The sequence below is a fragment of the Pantherophis guttatus genome, chromosome 15 (assembly GCF_059756535.1).
Source record: "Pantherophis guttatus breed Tessera chromosome 15, ASM5975653v1, whole genome shotgun sequence".
Lineage (NCBI taxonomy): Eukaryota > Metazoa > Chordata > Lepidosauria > Squamata > Colubridae > Pantherophis > Pantherophis guttatus.
In genome coordinates this window covers 1,549,294-1,576,352 of record NC_142077.1, presented here as the reverse complement: position 1 = coordinate 1,576,352, position 27,059 = coordinate 1,549,294, and the positions used below count along the sequence as shown (strand labels likewise).

Below are 27,059 nucleotides of genomic sequence, written 5' to 3'. Positions count from 1 at the left end.
CGAACATTTGATAAGGACAAGAAATATTTGATTATTCATATTGTCACAGCTGCTAGACTCTCCTATGCCAGATATTGGAAAGAGAAAAGAGGTCCAACCGAGGAACAGATAGTCAATAAGATACTTGACTGCGCAGAAATTTTATATATAAGAATTTTTGTACAAACTGTATAATTAATTAGATAATTGATTAGACACCGCACTTGTAAATATATAATATGACTACACGTTGCCAAACCGTATAGTTTGAATTGCAATATATTCTTAATTCAATAAAATTTCATTAAAAAAAAAAAAAAAAGAACTCAATACCTCCACCTTCCCGCCCCCAAGATGCTTGAGCAAGTCTTTGTTTTAAATATTTGGCAATTTAGAAGGTTGGTTTATAGTAGACTGTTCAGTGTGCCCTTGATCTCAGCAGGGCAGATAAGTCCTTTGTAACGATCATTTAACTAAATTTATTCTCATAGGTCTCCTCTTCCAGATTTGCTGGCTTCTTTTTGTGAAGATGGGAGACAGTGCGTGGGCACCCCGTTATTGTCAGCGGTGGCTGAAATTGGTCTTCGGCAGGCAGAGCAAAATCAGGCCGAAAATCAGTTGTGAGACCCTGCTGGTCCCTGAAAAATCGAAGAAACACCGAATCGTTATACCTTGGTCAGCCCATTTTAAAGAGGAGTATAAAAAAGTCACCAACCTTTATGTGAATAACAAAATACGGACGACCAAATACCGGTTTTGGTCCTTCATACCTAGGAATCTCTTCGAACAGTTCCACAGGTGATTCGTTTGTTTCCTTATTCTATTTGAGTTTATAGGACCGTAATCCATAATTCTGATAGACGCACACAAAGAGAGTTTTATTCTCACCCGTGCCATCACTTCCCACAACGCTCTCTTATGACCCAGGGTGTCAAACTGTAGTAGGACTGTATCACTATCATCCTTCGTATTACCTGTTCCTTTAGCATCTTAGGACTATCGGTTGATTGGTTGTATGTTATGATTTATGATGATTGTATTTTATGATTATGATCATGATTTATCACTTGTTGCTTGTATGTACATAGAGCTGTTGCACCGGAGACAAATTCCTTGTGTGTCCAATCACACCTGGCCAATAAAGAATTTTATTCCATTCCATTCCATTTCCCATCTTCCATCTTCCATCTTCCATCTTCCATCTTCCATCTTCCATCTTCTCTTCTCTTCTCTTCTCTTCTCTTCTCTTCTCTTCTACTCTACTCTACTCTACTCTACTCTACTCTACTCTACTCTACTCTGCAGTTGATAAGTTACTAAGCTGGTTGTTCAGTGCTTATCCTATCCTATCCTATCCTATCCCTATCCCTATCCCTATCCCTATCCCTATCCCTATCCCTATCCCTATTCTATTCTATTCTATTCTATTCTATTCTATTCTATTCTATTCTATTCTATTCTATTCTATTCTATCATTCTATTCTATCATTCTATTCTGTTCTGTTCTTCTATTTTGGAGTCTCAACATCTTTTGTTTACAATTGTGGTGGCATCTGAACTATGATTTTAAGCAGAATATTTAAGTCAGAAAGAAACAAATATCAGGATATTTGAGTCTACCTATGACAAAACACCTACAGTTTGTGGATACACAACGTCGTTTCGATATTCCTTTGATTAGCTAAGGTTGCTTCCCTACGAATACCTCGTACGTGTCTCTCATATGTTTACGGCGGGTGCGTTTTGTTCTGTTTCAGAGTCGCCAATCTGTACTTCTTATTTATCGTTCTGCTCAACTGGGTCCCAGCGGTGGAAGCCTTTAGAAAAGAAGTTACCATGATTCCACTCTGCGTGGTTCTCACCATTATCGCCGTGAAAGATGGCTTGGAGGATTACACAAAGTACAAATTAGACAAAAAGATAAACAACTTCACCACCAGAGCGTATTGTAGGTATGTAACAGTCCTCCCGCGGCGTGTACCGAGACTTCACTTTGACAGATGCTCATCGAAGGCTCTTAAGTCCCATGGTCGTTAAGCGGATCCTGCTTCCCCCTTGACTTTGCTTGTCGCAAAAGGGGATCCGATTGGTACGCCGCGACAGTCATAAGTACATGCCAGTTTCCAAGCCTTTGAATTTCCATCACGTGACCATGGGGATGGTCACGACGGTCACAAGTGTGAAAAAACGGCCCAAAGTGGCTTATTTTTTAGCGATGTTGTCACTTCGAAGCCTCTGTCGTAAACCGAGGACTGTATCAACAACAACGGCGCACAATTGTTTTTGCACGGCCATGGAAAAATAAGGAGATCCCTGCGGAGGAAAGTATACTTAAAAAATAATAATAATATTTTATAATATTTAAAATAATATTTTAAAATAATAATATAATGCACAGAGATGGATAGATGAAGACTCAGAATAAAGGAGAAGGAAGAAACTGAATATTTTTTTTAACGTGGGACTTGTTTCACTAACGGTGCGTTGACAGAAACGGAAGTTAGAAACTGAGAAGCTGAAGAGGATGATTAAACATAGAATGAAGGTTTATGATTGTAAAAGGTTCCCCTCGCACATATGTGCTAGTCGTTCCCGACTCTAGGGGGCGCTGCTCAACTCCGTTTCAAAGCCGAAGAGCCAGTGCTGTCGGAAGACGTCTCCGTGGTCATGTGGCCGGCGTGACTCAAAGCCAAAGGCGCACGGAACGCTGTTCCCTTCCCACCAAAGGGGGTCCCTATTTTTCTACTTGCATTTTCTTTTTTACCTGCTTTCGAACTGCTAGGTTGGCAGAAGCTGGGACAAGTCACGGGAGCTCACCCCGTTACACGGCACTAGGGATTCGAACCGCTGAACTGTCGTCCTTTCCATCGACAAGCTCAGCGTCTTAGCCACTGAGCCACCGTGTCCCTACTTATAATTGTAACAGAGAAGCAAATATTATGATGATGATGTGATTATTATCAAGGATAATTGATGTGATTACTATCAAGGATATGAATATTGTTATTATTACTAATGCTATTATTTTTCAAAACTCACTGTCCTCAGGCAACATGCTGTTCATGTAGAATATTGAGGTTTTTATGCTGATTAAAGAAAAATGTATAAATAAAATACAAAAATAAAATAAAAAATAAAAATGGCACACTCATGTTTTCCATCTACTTAACTCCTGGTTTTCCAGAAGAGAGAGAGATTACGTGGATAAGTTTTGGAGCGATGTGGCCGTGGGAGATTTCATCCGACTGGCGTGCAACGAAGAGATTCCGGCCGACATGATCCTGATCTATTCTAGCGACGGGGATGGGATCTGCCACATTGAGACTTCGAGCCTGGATGGAGAGACCAACCTGAAACAGAGACAGGTGGTGAAGGGCTTCGCCGAACAGGTACCGAGCGCGTTGAGGATCTTATATCTGTAGTCCCCGACATACAACCGTTCCGTTTAGTGACCGTTCGAGGTTACGTCGTTGCGGTTGTGAAGGAAATTATGATCCGAAACACACACATACACCCAGCTCAAGCAGGAGGCCCTAGATCGTTTTAAACAATCAGTCGATCAGAATAGAGCTGGGAGGCACCCTGGAGGTCTTCTAGTCCAACCCCCTGCTCAAACAGGAAACTCTATACAATTTCAGACAGTTGTCCAATCTCTTCTTAAAAACTTCCAGTGATGGACGACCCACAACTTCTGGTGGCAAGATGTTTCCATGCTTTGCTTCTTGCACTTTCCTCCGGTACACACACACACACACACACACACACACACACACACACACACACACACATCTATCTATCTATCTATCTATCTATCTATCTATCTATCTATTATCTCTCTCTATGTCTCTCTCTCAGCTCTCTCTCATCTCTCTGTCTCTCTCTTTCTCCTCCATATCTATCTATCTATCTATCTATCTATCTATCTATCTATCTATCTATCTATTATCTCTCTCATCTATCTCTCATCTCTCTCTATATCTATCTATCTATCTATCTATTTATCTTTATCTATTTATCTCTCTCTCTCATCTCTCTCTCTCTCATCTCTCTATCTATCATCCATCCATCTATTTCTATTTCTATATCATCTATCTATCTATCATCTATCATCTTTCTCTCTATCTATCTATCTATCTATCTATCTATCTATTTATCTTTATCTATTTATCTCTCTCTCTCATCTATCTATCATCTCTCTCTCTCATCTATCTATCTATCATCCATCCATCCATCCATCCATTTCTATTTCTATATCATCTATCATTCTATATCTAACTATCTACTGTATCTATCTATCATCTCTCTCTCTCTCTCTCTCTCTCTCTCTCTCTCTCTATCTATCTATCTATCTATCTATCTATCTATCTATCTTCTTCTTTTGCAGGCCTATGAAATCAATCCAGAAGAAGTTATATGCAGAATAGAATGTGAGACTCCTAACAACGACCTTAATTCATTCCGGGGCTTCATGTAAGTAGTTTTGAAGATGCTCTTTGATCACGTTGAGAAAAATTAAGCGTGGGGTGGTCTCTTATTTTTAAAAGCAGGACTGCAGCACCAGTCAGAATTACTCTTAGATTTCCATGTGTTGCAGTGAGAATGTGGATCAGGAGCGAGTGGGCTTAAACAAGGACAACCTATTGATGCGAGGATGCATTGTCAGGAACACGGAAGCTGTGGTTGGCATCGTGGTGTACGCAGGTGAGTGCCACAGCTGGATCGTGCAGGAAAATATCATTGGTCAGTTAGGAAATAGTTTTTATCCCAGAGCTATAGTTGCACTCAACAATGAGCTGAAGGGCCCACCATCAGTGAGCTGTTGGACAGCATTACTTGGTCTGTTGTGTGGATGTTTGGGTGGTTTAGGGGTGGGGAATTTGTGGTGGGTGGGAGTGTGTTTGGGGATTGTCATGTGTGTTGGGCTTAGTCTCTGGGTGTTATGTAAATTTCGTTGTATGGGTATACTGTGTATATACGTACAATGACAATAAACTTTAATTGAAATAATGAAATACAAATGCTCACAAAACACAATTCGAGGACTTTTAGCAGTGAAATTGCATGTGGACTATATTGGGAATTTGGTCCATGCTATATGTCCAATATTTTCCGAGTTCGATAAAATGAGGACCCAGATTATTGGGGACAAAATGCTGACTCTAAACCACTCAGAGAGTCTATAAAAGCACTATGAAACGTTATATAAGTCTAAGAGCTATTGCTATTGAATAAGTACTGTTTTTTCCCGAAAATAAGATCGGGTCTTATATTAATTTTTGCTCCAAAAGACGCACTGAGGCTTATTTTCCGGCTGGGGTCTTATTTTGAGGGAAATACGGTACTAAATGCATCCATCCTGCTGAGGATCTTAACTGGGGCTTATTTTGGGGGTAGGGCTTATATTACGAGCATCCTGAAAAATCATGCTAGGGCTTATTTTCCAGGTGAGTCTTATTTTCAGGGAAATACGGTACTAAATGCATCCATCCAGCTGAGAATCTTAACTAGGGCTTATTTTGTGGGTAGGGCTTATATTACAAGCATCCTGAAAAATCATACTAGGACTTATTTTCCAGGTGAGTCTTATTTTCGGGGAAACGTTATATTATAGCTTCCCTCCTCTTAATGACTTAAAGTTTTGCTTTGTATTGAAACACCCAATATTGGTTTATTTGTGTGTGTGTGTGTGTTTTTTGCAAGGTCATGAAACAAAAGCCATGTTAAACACAATGGGAGCTCGGTACAAGCGTAGTAAACTAGAGAAGAGAATGAACAGGGACATCCTCTGGTGTGTCTTGCTACTCATAGTGATGTGCTTCATAGGAGCGATCGGTAAGTTAAAGACAAGACTAAATCATGAACAATAAATCACGTTTATTTCTTTAAACACAACATCATTTTAAAGAACAACAAATACAGTAGCGGGCAAAATTGTGGAAACCTTTTTGGGAAAAGCGTATTTTTGAGGTTTGATGGTTAATAACACCACTTTTTTTTTGGAGTTTTAAGATAATTCTATTCCACTTACTGGAATGGCCTGGGAATAGCCCTGAACCCAATGGAAAATCTATGGAGGTGACTCAAGAAACTGGTTAGTCAGAAGCGACCCAGCAATAAAACCCAGTTAATTGAAGCCATGATTCAATCTTGGTTTCACATGATAACAGCTGCAGAACTTAAAGGCTTGGTTCCCTCCATGGGAAGATGTTGTAAGGCCGTCATTCATGCTAAAGGTTACCCAACAAAGGATTAACCGACGTGGGGATCATTTTTGCATATCTCGTTTTTTCTATGGTGATCATTTTTGTATATCTCGTTTTTTCTACCTGTTTCACTTTTCTTCTTTATACTGTAACTGTTATTCTAATAGCAAATCCTTCATAAAAGTGATTGCATTACATTCTTGATTAAATTATCTTTCCGTTGATATATAATTTTATGGTACTACTCCCAAAAAAAGTGGTGTTATTAGCTAGTTTTAGAAAAATAACACTTTTCCCGAAAGGTTTCCACAATTTTGGCCACTACTGTAACGTTTATTTCTTTAAAACAATATCATGTTAAAGTTCAATAAATTACATTTATTTCTTTAACACAATATTGCTTTAAAGGACAATAAATCACGTTCGTTTTTGATATTTAATTCTTCCAAATCTTCATTTCTTTTCCTTCCTGAAAGGGCACAGACGTTGGCTAAGTGCCAATCCGGTACCCCCTCTCTACACAAGCGGGAAAGAGTTACCTGCAGGATTGGGAGGTTTTCTAATGTTTTGGACAATGATAATTTTATTGCAGGTAATTTTACAGCTTGTTCCTTCTAACTTTTTTTTGACTTATGTCCCTGTGATCCTGAAGCCCTTCAAACGGGGTTGAAAAAAACATGGACTGCTTTTTCACACGGGATAATCCTCGACTTGCAACCGCCATTGAGCCCCAAATTTCTGTGAATTTTGATCCCCGTTTTATGACCTTTTTTTGCCCCCGTCATTAAGTGAATCCTGCGGGTTTGTTAAGTTAGTCACACGGTTCTTAAGGGAACCTGGATTCTCCCTTGTCGGAAAGTCACCAAAGTTGATTCATGTGACCCCGGGCTGGGACACTGCGACCATCATAACTACGAGTCAGTGGCTGAATGTCTGAATTTTGATCACGTGACCATGAGGAAGCTCCGATGGTCGTAAGTATGAAGTCACTTTTGAAAAGTGTGGCCATGACTCCGAACGGTCACTAAATGAAACGGTTGTAAATCGAGGACTGCCTGCGATGGAAAGGAAGATCTGCTCGTGCGAGGAAGCCATATTTAATCTGGTTTTTTTACCTCACAAATCTGCCTTTTTTCTTTTCTTCTTCGTTTTTTTTGTTTTTTTGTTTTGCCTCACAGGTCTTAATCCCGATTTCTCTGTATGTCTCCATCGAATTCGTCAAACTGGGGCACATCTTTTTAATCCGAAATGATATCGATTTGTACGACGAAGTGTCCGACCGAAAGATCCAGTGTGGATCCCTGAATATCGCAGAAGATCTGGGTCAGATTGAATATATTTTCTCGGATAAAACCGGTACCCTCACCGAGAATAAAATGGTGTTTCGGAGATGCAGCATTGGAGGATTGGAATACGGCCATGAGGAAAATGGTAAGACTGAGGCAAATCCATAACCGGTTCCTTTCGGTAAAAATATAGGCAGTCCTCGACATACGACAGTTTCATTTAGTGACCGTTCGAAGTTACAACGGCACTGAAAAAAAGGGACCATTTTTCACACTTGCGGGATTCCCAGGGTCATGTGATCAAAATTCAGAGGCTTGGCAACTGGCATGTACTTACGACAGTTGCGGCGTCCCGGGGATCACACAATCCCCTTTTGCGACCGTCTGAGAAGCAAAGTCAAGGGGGAAGCCAGATTCACTTAACAACCGCGTCACTAATTTAGCAACTGCAGTGTTTCACTTAACAACCGCGGCAAGAACGGCCGCTAAGACGGGATCTGAATTCACCGAACCGATGTCTCGCTTAGCAACAGAGATCTGGGGCTCAATTGCGGTCGTAAGTCGAGGACTCTCCCTAATGAAGCTGTTTTCCTTTTGGGGGGGGTGTTCCCTCGACAACTAGCCAAGAGACTAGAAATGTATCAAGATTACGACGAAGAGGAAGACGAGGCAGGCTACTTCTCGTCGCATTCGTCGCTGAGGCACGCGTCCAGGGCAAGGTTCTTCAGTCGCAAATCCAGCGAATTTTTGAACTCCCGGATTTTCCGCACTTCCAGCAGCATCGTCTTTGGTGGCTGGAGACACCTGGCTTTCAGTAGCCCTCTCGTGAGTATTCCCCTGAAGGATCTAGCAGAGTTGCCAACGTATTTCCTCCGTACAGGTCCTTCGTATTTACACTCAGAAAGACTTCTGGTTATATGTAGAATAGAATAGAGTAGAATATAGAATATAGAATAGAAGGTAGAAGGTAGAAGATAGAAGATAGAAGATAGAAGATAGAAGATAGAAGATAGAAGATAAAATAGAAGATAGAAGATAAAATAGAAGATAGAAGGTAGAAGGTAGAAGATATCTTCTTAGAAGATAAAATAGAAGATAGAAGATAAAATAGAAGATAGAAGATAAAATAGAATAGAATATAAAATAGAAGATAGAAGATAGATAAAAGATAAAATAGAATAGAATATAAAATAGAATATAGAATATAAAATAGAATATAAAATATAGAATAGAATATACAGTAGAATATAGAATAGAATATAAAATAGAATATAGAATATAAAATATAAAATAGAAGATAGAAGATAGATAAAAGATAGAAGATAGATAAAAGATAAAATAGAATAGAATATAAAATAGAATATAAAATATAGAATAGAATATAGAATATAGAATAGAATATAAAATGTAAAATAGAATATAGAATATAGAATATAAAATAAAATATAGAATATAGAATAGAATAGATTAACAGAGTTGGAAGGGATCTTGGAGGTCTTCTAGTCCAGCCCCCTGCTCAAGGAGGAGAACCTATACTATTTCAAATAAGTGACCACCTAGACTCTTCTTTAAAACCTCCAGTGATGAAGCACCCACAACTTCTGGTGGCCAGCTGTTCCACTGGTGAATTGTCCTCAATATCAGGAACTTTCTCCTTAATTCCAGGTTGCTTCTCTCCTTGTTGAGTTTCCATCCGTTGCTTCTTGTCCTGCCTTCTGGTCCTTTGGATAATAAATTGACCCCCCCCTCTTCTTTGGGGCAGCCCCTCAAATATTGCAAGATGCTATCATGTCTCCCCTGGTCCTTCTTTTCTCTAGACTGGCCATACCCAAATCCTGAAACGTTCTTCGTATGTTTTAGCCTCCAAGCCTTTAATAATTTTAGTTGCTCTTCTCTGCGCTTTTTCCAGAGTCTCAACTTTCTCCTTAATTCCAGGTTGCTTCTCTCGATATTATATATATATATATTATACAACAAATATATCTCCCAAAGCAGTTTTGACCTGCTACTGGTGACCACAAGAGTGAGTATTTATATGTTTGTCCTAATTTATCCTTCTGCCATTCTAACCACGATAGGGCTAAGAGCGGAGAGAAGAGTAACAAAAATGATTAGGGGACCGGAGGCTAAAACATATAAAGAAGGGTTGAAGGAATTGGGGATGTCTAGTTTAATGAAAAGAGGGTCTAAGAGGGACATGACAGCAGTCTTTTAATATTTGAAAGGCTGCCCCAAAGAAGAAGAGGGGGTCAAATTATTCCCCAAAAGCACCTGAAGGCAGGACGAAAAGCAACGGACGGAAACTAACCAAGGAGAGAAGCAACCTAGAATTAAGGAGAAATTCCTAACAGTGAGGACAATTAACCAGTGGAACTGCTTGCCATCAGAAGTTGTAGGTTTTAATCTGAATCTTCCACGCCATTCTGCATTGCCGGACTTTTGCTATAGACTTTGCTGGATTATCTCTGGACTTGATTGTAATTATTGAGCTGCTTTCCTTTGATGTACCAGGAGTGGGGAGAAGTTATCTCTCCTCTTCGTAAATAATAAACTCTTGGCAGGCAGCCACTAGGTTGTTGCCAAGTTCCGTTATCATAAGGAAAAGGATTTTGCCGGCTGGTTTGGTCTTTAACTCTTGAACGTCTGTTGGTGTGTGTGCGTGTAGTTGGGGACAGAAGAAACACTGAGGACAGTTAACCAGTGGAACTGCTTGCCACGAGAAGTTGTAGGTTTTAATCTGAAGGCAGTTTTCCATACTTTGGAAACGTAGGCTTTCAGCCACAGCAGTCTCTGCTGTCTTTTTTTTTTTTTGAAAACACTTTTAAAAAATAATAAACCACTTGAAATGGGGGAAAGAAAAACATCCGACGTCATTCCCATCGTTTATTCTTTCAATATCACCCTCAGGAGACAGGTGTTGTGCCAGATACGCGACTGGTGAAGAAAGTCAACCGGATCTCATCCAAAGGATATGCAAACCCAGAGAAATGGAAGCCAATCCCGGAATTAGTGTATATCACGGAATTCTTCATTGCCCTGGCAATTTGCAACACGGTGGTCGTGTCTGAACCTGACCAGCCACGACTTAAGGTGAGTCTAGGGAATAGAGAATGCCAGATGTTCCGTATAGCAGGAGGGCAGAGCTGGAAGGGGCCTTGGAGGTCTTCTAGTCCGACCCCCTGCTCAAGCAGAAGACCCCAGACCCATTCAGATAAATGGCTGTCCAGTCTCTGCTTAAAACCCTCCAGTGATGGAGCAGCCACAACTCTGGGAGGCAAGCTGTTCCATCCACCCATCATCCATCCATCTATCCTATCTATCTATCTATCTATCTATCTATCTATCTATCTATCTATCTATCTATCTATCTATCCATCCATCCATCCATCCATCTAGCTATCTATCCATCCATCCATCCATCCATCCATCTATAATATCTATCTATCTATCTATCTATCTATCTATCTATCTATCTATCTATCTACTTTCTATCTATCTATCTATCTATCTTTCCATCTACCTATCTATGCCTTCATCCATCCATCCATCCATCTTTTCCTTCTGTCTGTCTGTCTATCTCTTTCCATCTACCTATCTATGCCTCCATCCATCCATCCATCCATCCATCCATCCATCCATCCATCCATCCCTTCTGTCTGTCTGTCTGTCTATCTATCCATCTATCCTATCTATTTATCTATCTATCTATCTATCTATCTATCTATCTATCTATCTATCTAATCTATCTTATCCCTCCCTCCCTCCCTCCCTCCCTCCCTCTTTCTATCCATCTATCAATCATCTATCTATCTCAGCAGGACATAAAAACCCTTCTATAATTTTTATAAAACTTTTATAATCACGGTGAGTTTTGTATCTGTGTTTTTCAAACGTCCGGCTGAGCAACTCTGGTAGTTGTCCCACACACAGCCATTCTAACTTCCAACGGTCCCTAAGCGAAGCCCTGTAAGTCGAGAGCTACCTGTACTTATAGAGCGGTCTTTCTTTTGCAGAGACGGTGGTCTTCGATGGTCAAAATGCCCGCTTTAAATCTGGGCGAATTTAAAAATATATTCCAAAGGTTGTCAAGTCGCAAAATGAGTACTCAAAGCCCAGATTCCTCCGCGGGACGCAAAGAGAAACCTGAGAAATCCAGAAAATTGTCGGTTCACGTGAAATTCCCGTCTACTCCAGCACAGTTATCGGACAGTCTGGAAACCCCAGCCGCCTCCCCCAGCCCCCAAATGCCAGATATTTTAAGGTTACCCGGGAACCGGCCGCACAGGCTGTCGTACGAGTCGTTAAACAACCCCGAGATATGTTACGAAGCGGAGAGTCCAGACGAAGCGGCCTTGGTGTACGCCGCCAGGGCGTACCAATGCACCTTGAAAGCTAGAAGTCCCGAGCAGGTGCAGATCGACTTTGCGCCTTTGGGAACGTTAACGTTTCAGCTTCTGCACATCTTGCCTTTCGACTCCACCCGGAAACGCATGTCGGTGGTTGTGAAACACCCCCTGATCAACCAAGTTGTGGTGTACACAAAAGGAGCCGACACTACCATTATGAATTTGCTGGACGTGGGATTAACAGGTAAAGGATCCCGCTGGCCTAAGACTTTGGTTCTGGTTTTAGAGGCGGTCCTTGGCTTACGACCACAATGGACCTCAAAATTTCTGGGTTCTTTTTTTAAAAAAAATATATTTATTGTGATAAAATACAAAACAGGGGGAAAAAAAAACCCCATACAGACAGAGGTGGCATTCAGCCGGTTCGTACCGGTTCGGGGAAACCGGTAGCTGTTCTAACCTAGGCTTCCTGAGACAGTAACAATCACACGATTCGTCCCCCAAACCCTCTTTTTATTTCAACGGCTGTGAATTCTATTCATTCCCAGCCCCGTGATGAGTCACAAATAGTTTGTGAATAGTCCGACAGAAGCCTGCCACAGTCCTTCAGGAATAAGGCTGATACGCACCCACCTTCATCTCCCTTGACACGCTGCCAAAGGCCTAATTGGCAATTAGCTTTGCAAGGCCAAACGGAGCACAGAGTCAAAATGGAGCTTCAGAATTTAAACCCACCAGAACGAACAAAGTTGCTTCCTGCAAAGGCTCACGTGCCTTTGCTCCTCCTTTATGTCTTACGGGAGGGGCCAATCATCTCCAAACTTTACTCCTGAGTTGCCCTTTTTGTCTAAACTGTTTTTGCCTTTTGGCAGCTCTGCGCATGCGCACACTGGGAACAGGCTCTCCCTGTTCCTCTGCCTCTCTGATGTCTGACTCTGGAGGCTCCGGAGTCCGCGTATCACTCCCAGATGGCCCTGGCCCCATCTCTGCCTCCGACGCAGAGCCCTCGTCCGAGCCCTCCCCAGGCTCCAGGACTGGCCCATGTTCCTCCCCAGCCTCCTCACTGTCTGACTCCGCTACCAGTTCTGCAGGCTGCCGGCGGACCACAACAGTAGCGGAGATCACAGGTTGGCCCACCCACCCGCCCGGGCTCTTTGCTGTCCTATTTAGGCACAGTTTTGAGGCCAGGCGCGTGCGTGAGCAAGGCACATGTGTTGAAGGCTGGGCGCATGCACGCGGCAAACCGGTAGCAACAAAACGTGAAACCCACCGCTGCATACAGCCAACAATAACAACAACAAGAACAAATTTCTGTTGTTCAGTGAGACGTCGGCTTCAGGAAGCCGTGCCTCATTTTACGACTTCGCTTGCCACCATTGTTCAGCTAGTCACACGGCTCTTAGTTAAGCGAATCTGGCTTCCCCGTCGATTTTGCTCCTTGGAAGGTCGCCAAACGGGATCGCATGACCCACCTCCCCCCCCCCCCCGGGACACTGCAACCGTCATAAATACGACTCAGTCGGCCCAATGTCTGAATTTTGATTGCACGGCCACGGGGATGCCGCCAGCCAGGGTCGTAAGTGTGGAAAACGGTCCTCAGTCACTTTTCTTCAATGCCGTCGTAACTTTGAGCGGTCCTTAAATGAACTGTCAAGGGCGACTTGTAGTTTTGCACCGATTTTGTTGTTTTCATCGGATTATTGGAATTTTGCTAAATCAGAACCACTTGTGATTGGGCTGTAAGCCCAAGGAAGTAAAGATAATTAATTAATTATTTTTTTCCACCCCCCCCCCACCAAGTCTTATATATTTATATATTCTCTGGACCGTTTTTTTTTCTTTAAATCCAGGCAAAGATAAACCGGGGCCACCAAAGAAGACAGTCGAAGATAGAACCCAGAGGCATTTAAATGATTATGCCCGACAAGGACTTCGCACCCTTTGCATCTCCATGAGGGTAATAATGTCCCAAAATGCTTAAGGCTAAAGAATTCACAAACCCCTCCTTTAAAAAAAAAAAAAATGATAATGAAAACTTAATACTTTTTCCTAATTTAGGAAAGCAAGCCAGCAGGCAAACGGGGTGTAATCGGACATCCCTGGGGTATTTTTTCTTTGAGCGTGGTTCAATCCACAGCTGAAAATCATGGATAATATAGTTTCTTCCCAGGGAAAGAGAAATGCTAAGCGGCCGTCTTGTACCATATAATATTGAATGTAGGTTCAATCCACGCTGGCTCGGGAATTCTGGGAGTTGAAGTCCGCAGGTTGCAAAGTGATAGGCTATAGTGGCCCACCCCTGACCACCTAATGGATAATTCCTCCTTAAAATTGGATTATGGCTCCTTAAATCTGGGCTAGAGGATTGGGTCATCATCATCTTCTACTTCTACTCCTTCTCCTCCTCCTCCTTCTTCTTCTCCTCCTCCTCTTCTCTTTCTTTTCTTCCTCTTCTTCTCATCCTCCTCCTCTTCTTTCTTTTCTTCCTCTTCTTCTTTCCCTCCTCCTCCTCTTCTTCCTCCTCCTCCTTATCGTCTTCATCTTCATCATCTTCTCCTCCTCCTCCTCCTCTTCTCTTTCTTTTCTTCCTCTTCTTCTTCCCCTCCTCCTCCTCCTCTTCCTCCTCCTCCTTGTCTTCTTCATCATCATCTTCTTTTTCTTCTTCTCCTCCTCCTCTTCTTTCTTTTCTTCCTCTTCTTCTTCCCATCATCCTCCTCTTCTTTCTTTTCTTCCTCCTCTTCTTCCCCTCCTCCTCTTCCTCCTCCTTGTCTTCTTCATAATCTTCTTCTTCTCCTCCTCCTCCTCTTCTTTCTTTTCTTCCTCTTCTTCTCATCCTCCTCTTCTTTCTTTTCTTCCTCTTCTTCTTCCCATCCTCCTTCTCTTTCTTTTCTTCCTCTTCTTCTTCCCCTCCTCCTCCTCTTTCTTCCTCCTCCTCCTCCTCCTTGTCTTTTTCTCTTCTTCCTCTTCCTCCTCCCCTCCCCCTCTGTCTTCTCTTCCTCCCCCTTCTTTTCTTCTTCTTCTTCTTCTTCTTCTTCTTCTTCTTCTTCTTCTTCTTCTTCCTCTTCCTCTTCCTCTTCCTCTTCCTCTTTCTCTTCCTCCTCCCCCTCCCCCTTCCCCTTTTTTCCCAACTTGCTGCGGGACAATCCAACAATCCAATATTACTTAAAGTAATTTTAAAAGCTATTTTAATTTTTCTCGTCCACATTTCATTCTGTTCCTCCTTTCGCGTCCTTTCTTTGACGATTCTATTCTGCCGTTTCTTTTGATATTAGGCTAAACTCTTCTCTCCCGAATTGTCACAGACCCGAGAAACCCCTTGCCATTTAAGCAAGGTTGCCGTTACTATCATGGTGAGGGATGTGTATTTTTTTGGGGGGGGGGCGTTCAGGTGCTGAGCGATAAGGAATATGAAGAGTGGCTGAAAGGACAATACATCGCTGAAAGCAGCATAGAGAACAGAGAACAGCTCCTCCTGGAATCAGCGGAGAGGCTCGAGAACAAATTAACCCTGCTTGGTGAGTTGGAAAGAAAACCGATGATAACCTCTTAAAAAGACAGAAGCAATTCTCATCAGTATCATCATCTTCTTTTAACAACCCCGTAATCCCTTGCGGGGTGGAGTCTGGGCAACCGAATGGAGCTAGCAGAGTATTTACTGGCCGGATGCCCTTCCTGTCGCCAGTGAGGAGTTTTGTTCAGCAGATATATATATTCTCACTGTGCCCAGAGAGAGAGAAATATCTGCCACTACCTAGGATCGAACTCACAGCCTCCTGATTGTGAGGCCGGAGTCCCACCTCTAGGCTACACCGCACCACAAATCGAGGTCTACCTGTTGTTGTTGTTGTTCATCGTTTAATGGCCCCATAATCCCTTGCAGAGTGGAGTCTTGGGCAACTGAATGGCGTTGAGTGTTTACTGGCCAGATGCCCTTCCTGTCACCAATGCGGAGTTTTGTTCAGCAGATATACTCTCATTGGGATGGGATTCGCTTAACGACAGCAGAAAGAAACAATGTCATACAAGGGAGGCAGAGCTCCCGTAACCGATGTCTCGCTTAGCCGCAGGAATGTTGTGGTCATAAATCGAGGACTACCCGCCATCTTTACATTCATTTCTTCTGGCCTGCTACGTTCTTTTTATTGTTTATTTGCATTTCTTTCTTCTTTTTTTTTTTTAAAAAAAAGAAAAGATGAATTTGAAATAATGAACCTGGTTGTTGTTTTTTTTAAAAAAAATAATAATAGGGGCCACTGGAATCGAGGACCGATTACAAGACGGGGTTCCGGAAACCATAGAGGCTCTCCGGAAAGCGGGAATTAACATTTGGATGCTCACGGGCGATAAAAAAGAGACAGCCATCAATATTGCCTATTCCTGCAAATTACTGGATGTATCAGACAAACTTTTCTCCCTCGACAGCGAGAATTTGGTGCGTTGGCAGCTCTCGTGGTTTCTCCATAAAAGGACTTTCCCCCCCCCCCTATAAATGTCATACCTTTGTGGGATTTCAGGGCTGGAGGATCTGGTCTTCCAGATACGGGAGTTACGACCACAACTCTGAGGCCAAAATTGACGTGGCTGAGAAAACATTGGGAAAGCGAGTTTTGCCTCGTGTTACGACTTCTCTTGCCACAGTGGTTAAGTGAATCAACACAGTTGATAAGTTACTAAGGTTGTTAAGTGATTCTATTTTCTATTTTCTGTTCTATCCTCTGTCCTACTCTACTCTCTACTCTACTCTTCTTATTCTGTTCTCTTCTCTTATTCTGTTCTCTTCTCTTATTCTGTTCTCTTCTACTCTACTCTACTCTACTCTACTCTACTCTTCTTATTCTGTTCTCTTCAACTCTACTCTACTCTACTCTACTCTACTCTTCTTATTCTCTTCTCATTCTCATTCTCATTCTCTTCCTCTTCTCTTATTCTATCCTATTCTACTCTTCTCTTCTCTTCTCTTCTCTTCTCTTCTACTCTACTCTACTCTTATTCTCATTCTCATTCTCTTCTCTTCTCTTATTCTCTTCTCTATTCTATTCTATTATTCTACTCTACTTCTACTTTTCTTATTCTTTTCTCTTCTCTATTCTATTCTATTATTCTACTCTACTCTTCTTATTCTCTTCTCTTCCTCTTCCTCGTTCTCTTCTTTTCTTTCACATTTAAAACCATTGGAGGACCCTTGTAGTCATGTGATCAAAATCCGGATACTTAGCAACACGACAGTTGTAACGTCCCCGGGGTCCTGTGATCCCCCTTTTTGCCCCCTTCTGACAAGCCAAGCCAATGGGAAACCCGGCTTCCCTTCACAACCCTGTTCCTCACTTAAAGACCTCGTGCAATTTTATGTCATCCACGTCACACGCCCTAACAGGCTGATGTTAAAAGCCAAGCCAGCTGTCATTGAAATCACCCCTTAGAAGGTAACTGAACCGAGGTAAGACTATTCTCCCGTTTTCTTTTCCCAACCAGGAGACTTGCGCGCAGAAGGTGAAAAGCATTTTGGAAGAGATCGATACGAAAACTCGTACCTCAAAGCTCGGAGCAGCGGCTTCCACCCGAAACTTTGCTTTGATCATAAACGGGCCCACTTTGGAATTCGCTTTGCACAAAAAAGTCCGGAACGCTTTCATGCAACTTGCAAGGAAAGTCCGAGCGGTCATCTGTTGCCGAGCCACGCCCTTGCAGAAAAGCAAAATGGTGAAACAAGCCCAGAACGAGCTCCAGGTGATGGCGTTGGCCGTCGGTGAGTTGCATCTCGTGGCAGGGAACGGGTCTGTGTGTGTGTGTTTGTGTGATTGTGCCATCTCTCGGAGACCTCGGACGCAGGGGTGGGCTTCAAAAATTAAAGCAAGGGGTTCTCTGCCTGGTTGCTGGGTGAGCGTAGCTATGGTGGGCGTGGCCTAGTCGGCCTCCTGCACCATGCTGGGGGAGGGGGGCTTTTTGCCCTCCCCGGGCTCCGGAGGCTTTTCTTGAGCCTCCAGGAGGGTGAAAACAGCCTCCCCAGGCTCCGGAGGCCCTCGTTTGGCCTTCCCAAACTTCCCATGGTAGATGTGGCCTAGTCGGCCTCCTGCACCAAGGCAGGGAGGAGGCTTTTTGCCCTCCCCAGGCTCCGGAGGCTTTTCTTGAGACTCCAGGAGGGTGAAAACAGCCTCCCCAGGCTCCGGAGGCCCTCGTTTGGCCTTCCCAAACTTCCCATAGTGATGTAGCCTAGTCGGCCTCCTGCACCAAGGCAGGGAGGAGGCTTTTTGCCCTCCCCAGGCTCCGGAGGCTTTTCTTGAGACTCCAGGAGGGTGAAAACAGCCTCCCCAGGCTCCGGAGGCCCTCGTTTGGCCTTCCCAAACTTCCCATAGTGATGTAGCCTAGTCGGCCTCCTGCACCAAGGCAGGGAGGAGGCTTTTTGCCCTCCCCAGGCTCCGGAGGCTTTTCTTGAGACTCCAGGAGGGTGAAAACAGCCTCCCCAGGCTCCGGAGGCCCTCGTTTGGCCTTCCCAAACTTCCCATAGTGATGTAGCCTAGTCGGCCTCCTGCACCAAGGCAGGGAGGAGGCTTTTTGCCCTCCCCAGGCTCCGGAGGCTTTTCTTGAGACTCCAGGAGGGTGAAAACAGCCTCCCCAGGCTCCGGAGGCCCTCATTTGGCCTTCCCAAACTTCCCATGGTGGATGTGGCCTAATCGGCCTCCTGCACCACAGCAAGGGCAGGGGAGCATTTTTGCGTTTTTCCTAAGAAATTAGGATTTGAAGGGCGGATGGTGATACTGTTTATATATTAAGTATTAAGAAGAGATTAAGATAAGATTTAAAAAAAATAGAGAAAAAAGAATATTACGGCAGAAAACGAAATATGTAAAGTGTATCTGGAAAAAAACAAAAAAGAAGATTGGAATAGATTATAAAAAATCAATATATAATTATGTTATAAGTTGTAAAAGATGTGACCCGGTCAATACTCTGTTCATAAAATTTGTCTGGAAAAGAAAAAAATTAATAAAACATGTCTTTAAAAAAAACACCCCAAAAAACCCCCGTTGTTGGTTTCTGTGACACCCTGATTTGCGTTTTTTCTGCTTTGAAGGTGACGGCGCCAATGACGTGAGTATGATTCAGGTGGCGAACATTGGAATCGGCATTTCTGGACAAGAAGGCATGCAGGTGGGGAGACACCGATGACCCCCGAGTGAGAGCCATGCCACCCATATCTTAATTCACTAATACATCTAGTCCTCAACTTACAACACTTCATTGAGTGACCGTTTGAAGTTACCACAGCACTGAAAAATTCAACTTTTGAATTTTTCACTGATGATGCAATTTTTAGCACACACACACACCCAGGATCATGTGATCCAACTTCAGATTGTTGGCCACTGGTTCATACTTACGACGGTTAGCATCTAGGGGGAGAGGGGAGGGTCACGCAATACCTCGCTTAGCGACAGAAATTTTGGACTCCGTGGTGGCCGTAAGTCTAAACAGAGCTCTCCTAACCCCCAGCAATGGGACTTTCGCTGCTGAGTTCTCCGGAGTTGGCAAGATCCTGCTAACTTCGGACTTCAGCAATCGATTTGATTTGATTTGATTCAGCAATCGATTTAATTTTGTTGTACAAGGTGCAATGACAATGTTGTTGTTAGTTGCAAAATCGTGTCCGACCCATCGCGACCCCATGGACCACGTTCCTCCAGGCCTTCCTGTCCTCTACCATCCTCTGGAGTCCATTGAAGCTCACGCCTATTGCTTCAGTGACTCCATCCAGCCACCTCGTTCTCTGTCGTCCCCTTCTTCTTTCGCCCTCCATCGTTCCCACCATCAGGCTCTTCTCCAGGGAGTCCTTCCTTCTCATTAGGTGGCCAAAGTATTTGAGTTTCCTCTTCAGGATCTGGCCTTCTAAAGAGCAGTCAGGGTTGATCTCCTCTAGGACTGACCAGTTGGATGGCCTTGCAGTCCAAGGGACTCGCAGGAGTCTTCTCCAGCACCAGAGTTCAAAGGCCTCCATTCTTTGGCCTTCTCAGCCTTCCTTGTGGTCCAACTTTCACAGCCATCCATTGCAACTGGGAAAACCATAGCCTTGACTAGACGCTCTTTTGTTGGCAGGTTGATGTCTCAGCTTTTTAGTAGGCTGTCTAGATTTGCCATAGCTTTCCTCCCCAGGAGCAAGCGTCTTTTAATTTCTTGGCTGCAATCTCCATCTGCGGTGATCTTGGAGCCCAGGAAAGTAAAACCTGTCACTCCCTCCATTTCTTCCCCTTCTATTTGCCAGGAATTGAGAGGGGCCGGGTGCCATGATCTTAGTTTTCTTGCAATGACGATGAAGTAAACTAACTAATCCGTTATTTCTTTTTGACGTGCCTTTGCAGGCTGTCTTAGCAAGCGACTTCGCCATTTCCCAATTCCGGCACCTCCGGAAGCTGCTGTTTGTTCACGGCCACTGGTGTTACACCCGGCTGGCTAACATGATTCTCTACTTTTTTTACAAGAACTTGGTAGGTTGGCTCCCGGCGGGCATCCTGAATTTAAGAGGGCGGGAAGGAGGCATCAAAAAAGGGGAGAAAAGGGGTTAGCGGGTTCAGATGACAGTGGCTTATGAAGCGCTAAGAAATGTAATTTAATAATTTTTTAAAAATCAATAAAAAAGGATGTTAGATGCTGGCCAGGGAGATGGAAACAGGTCATTGGTCTTGGGTTAGATGTTATTATGTCAATAATGCTTCTCTCTCTCTCTTTACTTTCTCTCTCTCCACTCACCCACCCACCCATCCATCCATCCATCCATCCATCATTCCTTTCTTTCTCTTTCTTTCTTTCTTCCTTCCTTTCTTTCTTCCTTCCTTCCTTCCTTCCTTCCTTCCTTTCTCTTTCTCTCTCTCTCTCTCTCTCTCTCTCTCTCTCTCTCTCTCTCTCTATATATATATATATATATATATATATATATATATATATATTTCTCTCTCTTTCTCTCTCCCATCCATCATCCATCATTCATTCATTCATTCATTCATTAATAAATTCATTCATTCATTCATTCATTCATATCTATATCTATCTATCTATACCTAACTATCTATCATCTATCTATCATCTATCTCTATATCTCTCTTTCTCTCTCCCATCCATCTATATCTATATATCTATATCTATATCTGTCTATATCTCTCTATCTCTCTATCATTTCTCCCTCTCATTCTGTCTGTCGGTCTGTCTGTCTGTCTATGTATCTGTCTGTCTGTCTATCCATCCATCCATCCATCCATCCATCCATCCATCCATCCATCCATCTATCTATCTATCTATCTATCTATCTATCTATCTATCTATCATCTATCTATCTAGCCATGGTGGCACAGTGGGTAGAACGCAATATTGCAGGCTGACTTTGCCGAGTGCTAGGAGTTCGATCCTGACCAGCTCAAGGTTGACTCAGCCTTCCAACCTTCCGAGGTCGGTAATATGAGGATTCCCCAGATCGTTCGGGGCAATAGGCTGACTCCGTAAACCGCTTAGAGAGAGCTGTAAAAAACACCATGAAGCGGTCTAATAAGTCTATTGCTATTTTTTTGTATCTCTCTTGATCAAGGCGAGGACTTGATTCTTATATGAATCCTACCTTTGGGGTGCTATCAAAAATGGAGATAGTCCAGTGGTGAAATCCAAATTTTTTTATTACCGGTTCTGTTGATGTGGCTTGGTGGGCATGGCAGGGGAGGGATACTGCAAAATCTCCATTCCCACCCCACTCTGGGACCAGCCAGAGATGGCATTTGCCGGTTGTCCGAACCGCTCAAAATTTCTGCTACCGGTTCTCCAGAACCTGTCAGAACCTGCTGGATTTCACCCCTGAGATAGTCTAATTACAAAAACTCACATTTGCTGTTTTCACACTAACATTAAGGTTGATTAAGCCTCCAAAGATTAACAAACCTTAATCTCACTTTTGCCCTCCATGCTGTTTCCAGAGCTTGGAAGGAAGTCGGGCAGCTGAGAACAATAAATGTAGAAGATTAGTATTCTTGTCTGTATTTCTGTACTCTGAAGTCCATTAAATTTCTTCCCAGCATCTCCCACAACGCATTGTCCCTTTTTTTTGTTTTTTTTTAATCATTGCAGGCATACGTCAATCTCCTGTTCTGGTATCAATTCTTTTGTGGGTTTTCAGGAACTCCCATGATCGATTATTGGAGCCTGATTTTCTTCAATCTTCTCTTCACCTCGGTCCCACCCATCATATACGGGGTTCTAGATAAAGATATTTCCGCAGAAACGCTCATGAAGTATCCAGAACTTTACAAAGCGAGTCAGAAAAACGAGGTATTTATTTTGGGGGGCTTGGCTCAAAAAATCATTTATCGACCCATCGGTTCTCACAATTCCTTGCTCCTTGAACCATCGTTTTTATAATTCGTTCCTTTTTTTAACTTTTTGAAAAAGTTGGAGTTGTAAAATGTTCTTTGGTAGGTTTCTAACCAACGGGATGGAGATGGATTTAACGGATAAATTTTACGGTATCCTTCCCTTGCCACGCCCACCAAGCCATGCCCACGAAGCCATGCCACGCCCACCAAGCCACACCCACAGAACCGGTAGTAAAAAAATTTGAAACCCACCACTGGCCTTTAGACATGCAAACTTAATGTAAAGGTTAATAATTCAAATCATCAAATGTAACCAGCCTGTTTTATTTTATTATTTCGTTTTGTTTTTCAGCCCTACGTGGGGATAGCCTTTGCAATGAACTTGATGGATGCATTTTACCAAAGTCTCGTTTGTTTTTTTATCTGTTACTTCGTAAGTATTATAAAATCGGCTACAGGTAGTCCTTGGCTTACAACCGTTCGTTTAGTGACCGGCATTGAAAAAGTGACTTATGACCGTTTTTCTACACTTATGACCATTGCAGCATTTCCCTCCCCATGATCCAAATTCAGACACTTAGACACTTTTACACTTAGGTAAAAGACTCGTATTTATGACAGTCGCAGCGTCCCGGGGTCGCGAGATCCCCTTTTGCCATCGTCTGACAGTGGGGATTCACTTAACAACAGTGTGAACCAATTGAAGGACTGAGGCAAGGAAAGCCGTAAAACGGGGCATCTGTGCTTGTAATTAAATATTTGAGATTAACAAATTGGATAGGACAAAAGTAAATGAGAGAAAAGACAAAAAAAAGGAAATGGAAATGGAAACCCAGACGACTCGTGAGTAAACGAAAAAGTAAACTTTAATAATAATAATAATAATAAAAAAGAAATTGCGGGCTCCGTTGGGGGTCGTAAATTGAGGGGTATCTGTGCTTGTTTTAAATTTTGTTTTTTTAAAAAAAAAATAGCACACACTCGTTTTATTTATTTATTTATTTATTTATTTATTTATTTATTTATTTATTTATTTATTATATTTCTATACCGCCTTTCTCCCATAGGACTCAAGGCGGTGTACAGTCAAGAAAAAATATAGATACACAAACATATACATGTTTTACATGTTTATTGGTATGAAACTTCATAGCCCTACCTGAAATCAACATTAGGAATTTCTGTATCAACCCCCCCCCCACTCGTTTAATATTGCTTTAAGCTATGCTCTCAATTTGCGGTATGCCATTCTGATATAAAAGATAAAAGATCTCTGTTTGATGGTGATAGAACGATTCCTTTGCAGACCTTCCAAGATTCTGACATAGACGTCTATTCTTTTGGAAATCGTATGAACACGACCATGTTTTTTATAATATTGCTGCATCTTCTGATTGAAAGCAAAAATGTGGTGAGCATCTCCCGTGTTCTCCTTCTTTTCCTTTTTCTTATGCATTTTATTATTTGGATAAACTAACGATTGATTAATAAAAGTGTAAAAACCGAAAAGCCACCGAGCTTTTCTGAAGTCCCCGTCCAAATGAAATATTTGTTTTTAGACTGCATTTAAAATGGGGAAATCAAATTCCCTTTCAGGGCATTTAATTTTATTTCTCGTTATTTATTTTTATATCGCAGATTCCATTTCTAAATTGAACAGTGCCTTTTCTAGGTAACAAAAGTGTTAAAATTTAAACACGGCGTTTAATTTTAGTTGTCCTTCATTTGAAGACAAACTCAAGTACCTGAGAGATAGAGAAGGGTCGTATTTATATCTTAAGAGAAATTGTCGCTGCTGAGTTTGATTATGGGACTTTAAAAAAAAAAACATTGATTATAAAACCTCAGAAAAAACACTCAAAAAATATTTAATTTCTTTCTAATTTTTGCTCCAACGTTGGGTAAGGAAACCTACTTCCCGGTGGAAAATAAGCAAACTTAAAGTATTGCTTGCCGGAATTGGACATTGCTATCGATGCAGAATTAATACAAAATCATTCGTTTTGCAATCTTGAGGAAGATGCAGAAGGACGTTACACTTTTAAATATACATCAATCAGAATGGAGCTGGAAGGGACCTTAGAGGTCTTCTAGTCCTACCCCCTGCTTTCTATAGGAGACCCTCTATAGTATTTCAATCAATCAATCAATCAATCAAATGGTTATCCAGTCTCTTCTTAAAAACCCCAATAACGGATTACCCACAGCTTCTGGTGGCAAGTTGTTCCACTGGTCATTGTATCAGGAAGTTCAAGTGAGAACTTGGGAAAGCGATTATTCTCTCCGAATGCTTAGTCAGATGAGATTAAAACCCAACCAATCCTTCCCTGCACGAACCCTTCCAGAAGGGATGTAAGGTCTCCTGATGTAGGGGGGTTGGACTAGATGACCTACAAGGTCCCTTCCAGCTGTTAATCTGTAAAACGGAAGCAGATCTGATCGAACGAAAATTCTGTACCGTTCTGTTTTTTGTTTTTTTTAAAAATTTGTTTCAGACTATTATACATTTCTCTGTTTTCGCTGGGAGCATCTTTTTATATTTCTTCGTTCTTGGGCTTTTGGGAGCTTTCTGCGTCCTTTGTAACCCACCAGCAAATCCATACTGGATTATCGAGAGGCAGTTGACAAATCCGATGTTTTATCTGGACTTCATGATCGCAATTACCCTGGCTTTGCTTCCAAGGTACTTAATTCATTTTATTAACCTACCTAGATCTGCCACCTATCCATCTTGCTTTTTCCCATGCTAGCTCTCATCCAGTAAGAGGAGCAAGAATCTCTTTTCAAAGTTCTTCCTGGGGATTTGGCATCGGGAAAATGGAAATTCTGCATGGGGAAAATGGAAATTCAGCATGGGGAAAATGGAAATTCAGCATGGGGAAAATGGAAATTCAGCATGGGGAAAATGGAAATTCAGTATGGGGAAAATGGAAATTCTGCATGGGGAAAATGGAAAAAAATGGAATTCTTGCATTAATTTACTTCTGAGTTGGGTAAGGAGTGTATGAAACGCCCTGTTATACAATCCTCCCTCTAACAAATCTCAAATCCTCCCTGATTCTCCACAGTGTACAGCCAGTCCTTGACTTATGACCACAATTGAGCCCAAAAACTTACGTTGCTAAGTGAGAAATTTTTTAAAAAGTGAGTTACGACTTTTCTTGACTTTTCCTGTTAAGCGGATCCGTGTTAAACTTAGTTCCAACAGGAACCCTGTTAATAACATAACCCACCTGATGGCTCACTTAACAACATCGGCAAGGAAAGTTGTAAAACGGAGCAAAACTCGCTTAAGAAACGTTTTCGCTTAGCGACATAAATTTGGGGCTCGATTGTGGTCGTAACCCAAGGACTCCCTGTATAATTTAACCCCATCCCTTCCCCGCTTGCTTGAAAGATCTCATTCCATTTTAGATTCCTGTTCCGGGTCATCGAAACCACCGTGTTCCCAAGTCCATTATTACAAGCCAGGATTCGTGAATGTCAGAGCCGAGCCCGAGAAAAGAGTAGCGAGCAAACACAAAGCAAGTCTAGATAAAACTGAAGTGTCCAAGTGGCATATATTATGCATATTAAAATTTATCTTTCTCAGAGAATGTTTGATTTTCATGGATATATATATATATATATAACCAGCCCCCATTCTGGCTGTTTTCATACATGGTGATTCCGTGATTATCATTAAAATAACAAAAGGTGTTGTTATTTTATGATGAAAGGGTTAACTTTTGAAAAAAGATACTTTATAGAATAGAAAAAAGACACCAGAGTAGAATAGAATAGAATAGAATGGAATATAGAATAAAATAGAATAGAATATAGAAAATAAGAATAGAATATAGAATAAATAGAATAGAATATAGAAAATAAGAATTGAATAGAATTCAAAATAATAGAATAGAATATGGAATAGAATATAGAAAATAAGAATAGAATAATATAGAATATAGGAAATAAAAATAGAATATAATAATAATATAGAAAATAGTAATAGACTAGAAGATAGAAAATAGAATAATATAGAATATAGAAAATAAGAATTGAATAGAATTCAAAATAATAGAATAGAATATGGAATAGAATATAGAAAATAAGAATAGAATAATATAGAATATAGAAAATAAAAATAGAATATAATAATAATATAGAAAATAGTAATAGACTAGAAGATAGAAAATAGAATAATATAGAATATAGAAAATAATAGAATAGAATTCAAAATAATAGAATAGAATATGGAATAGAATATAGAAAATAATAATAGAATAATATAGAATATAGAAAATAAAAATAGAATATAATAATAATATAGAAAATAGTAATAGACTAGAAGATAGAAAATAGAATAATATAGAATATAGAAAATAAGAATAGAATAGAATTCAAAATAATAGAATAGAATAATATGGAATAGAATATAGAAAATAATAATAGAATAATATAGAATATAGAAAATAAAAATAGAATATAATAATAATATAGAAAATAGTAATTTATTTATTTTATTTTATTTTATTTTATTTGTATACCGCCCTTCTCCAACAGGACTCAGGGCGGTGAACAGCCACGGTAAAACACAACATATAAAATTTAAAAACAGTTTAAAAGACATTAAATAATTTCGACCATCAATTTAAAACAACCCAGTTAAAACCAATTACAAATTAAAACCGAACGGATGGGATCAAGCCAGCCCGGCTAGATGAAATAGATGTGTTTTCAGGGCCCAACGAAAAGTCCGGAGGTCTGGTATTGTGCGTATCTCGGGGGGGTAGATCGTTCCAGAAGGCAGGTGCCCCCACAGAGAAAGCTCTCCCCCTGGGGATCGCCAGCCGGCACTGTCTGGCCGACGGCATCCTAAGGAGGCCCTCTCTGTGCGAGCGAACTGGCCGGTGGGAG

The 27,059-nt window shown here is 41.6% G+C and overlaps 1 protein-coding gene across 1 annotated transcript; it reads left to right on the top strand.

Annotated features, from left to right (window-relative positions):
* The first annotated feature begins 421 nt into the window (after positions 1–421).
* ATP10D (ATPase phospholipid transporting 10D (putative)) lies at positions 422–25,756 on the top strand. Its single transcript, XM_087879249.1, has 22 exons — positions 422–777; positions 1,737–1,931; positions 3,164–3,368; positions 4,364–4,449; positions 4,574–4,680; positions 5,680–5,811; positions 6,659–6,774; positions 7,361–7,613; positions 8,091–8,293; positions 10,376–10,558; positions 11,482–12,058; positions 13,665–13,771; positions 15,203–15,329; positions 16,062–16,246; positions 17,287–17,560; positions 18,887–18,963; positions 20,169–20,294; positions 21,916–22,116; positions 22,513–22,593; positions 23,467–23,571; positions 24,656–24,843; positions 25,575–25,756. The coding sequence occupies exons 1-22, from the start codon at positions 509–511 to the stop codon at positions 25,696–25,698; spliced, it is 3,921 nt and encodes a 1,306-aa protein (XP_087735375.1). The 5' UTR covers positions 422–508; the 3' UTR covers positions 25,699–25,756.
* The last annotated feature ends 1,303 nt before the right edge of the window (positions 25,757–27,059 follow it).

What these genes read in the sequence shown, in the direction of transcription:
- ATP10D (XM_087879249.1), top strand. Translation starts at nt 509, where the DNA reads ATGGGAGACAGTGCGTGGGCACCCCGTTATTGTCAGCGGTGGCTGAAA. An exon ending in AAGCGAGTCAGAAAAACGAG is followed by an intron (nt 22,117 to 22,512) that starts GTATTTATTTTG and finishes TTTGTTTTTCAG; the next exon opens with CCCTACGTGGGGATAGCCTT. An exon ending in TGATTGAAAGCAAAAATGTG is followed by an intron (nt 23,572 to 24,655) that starts GTGAGCATCTCC and finishes AATTTGTTTCAG; the next exon opens with ACTATTATACATTTCTCTGT.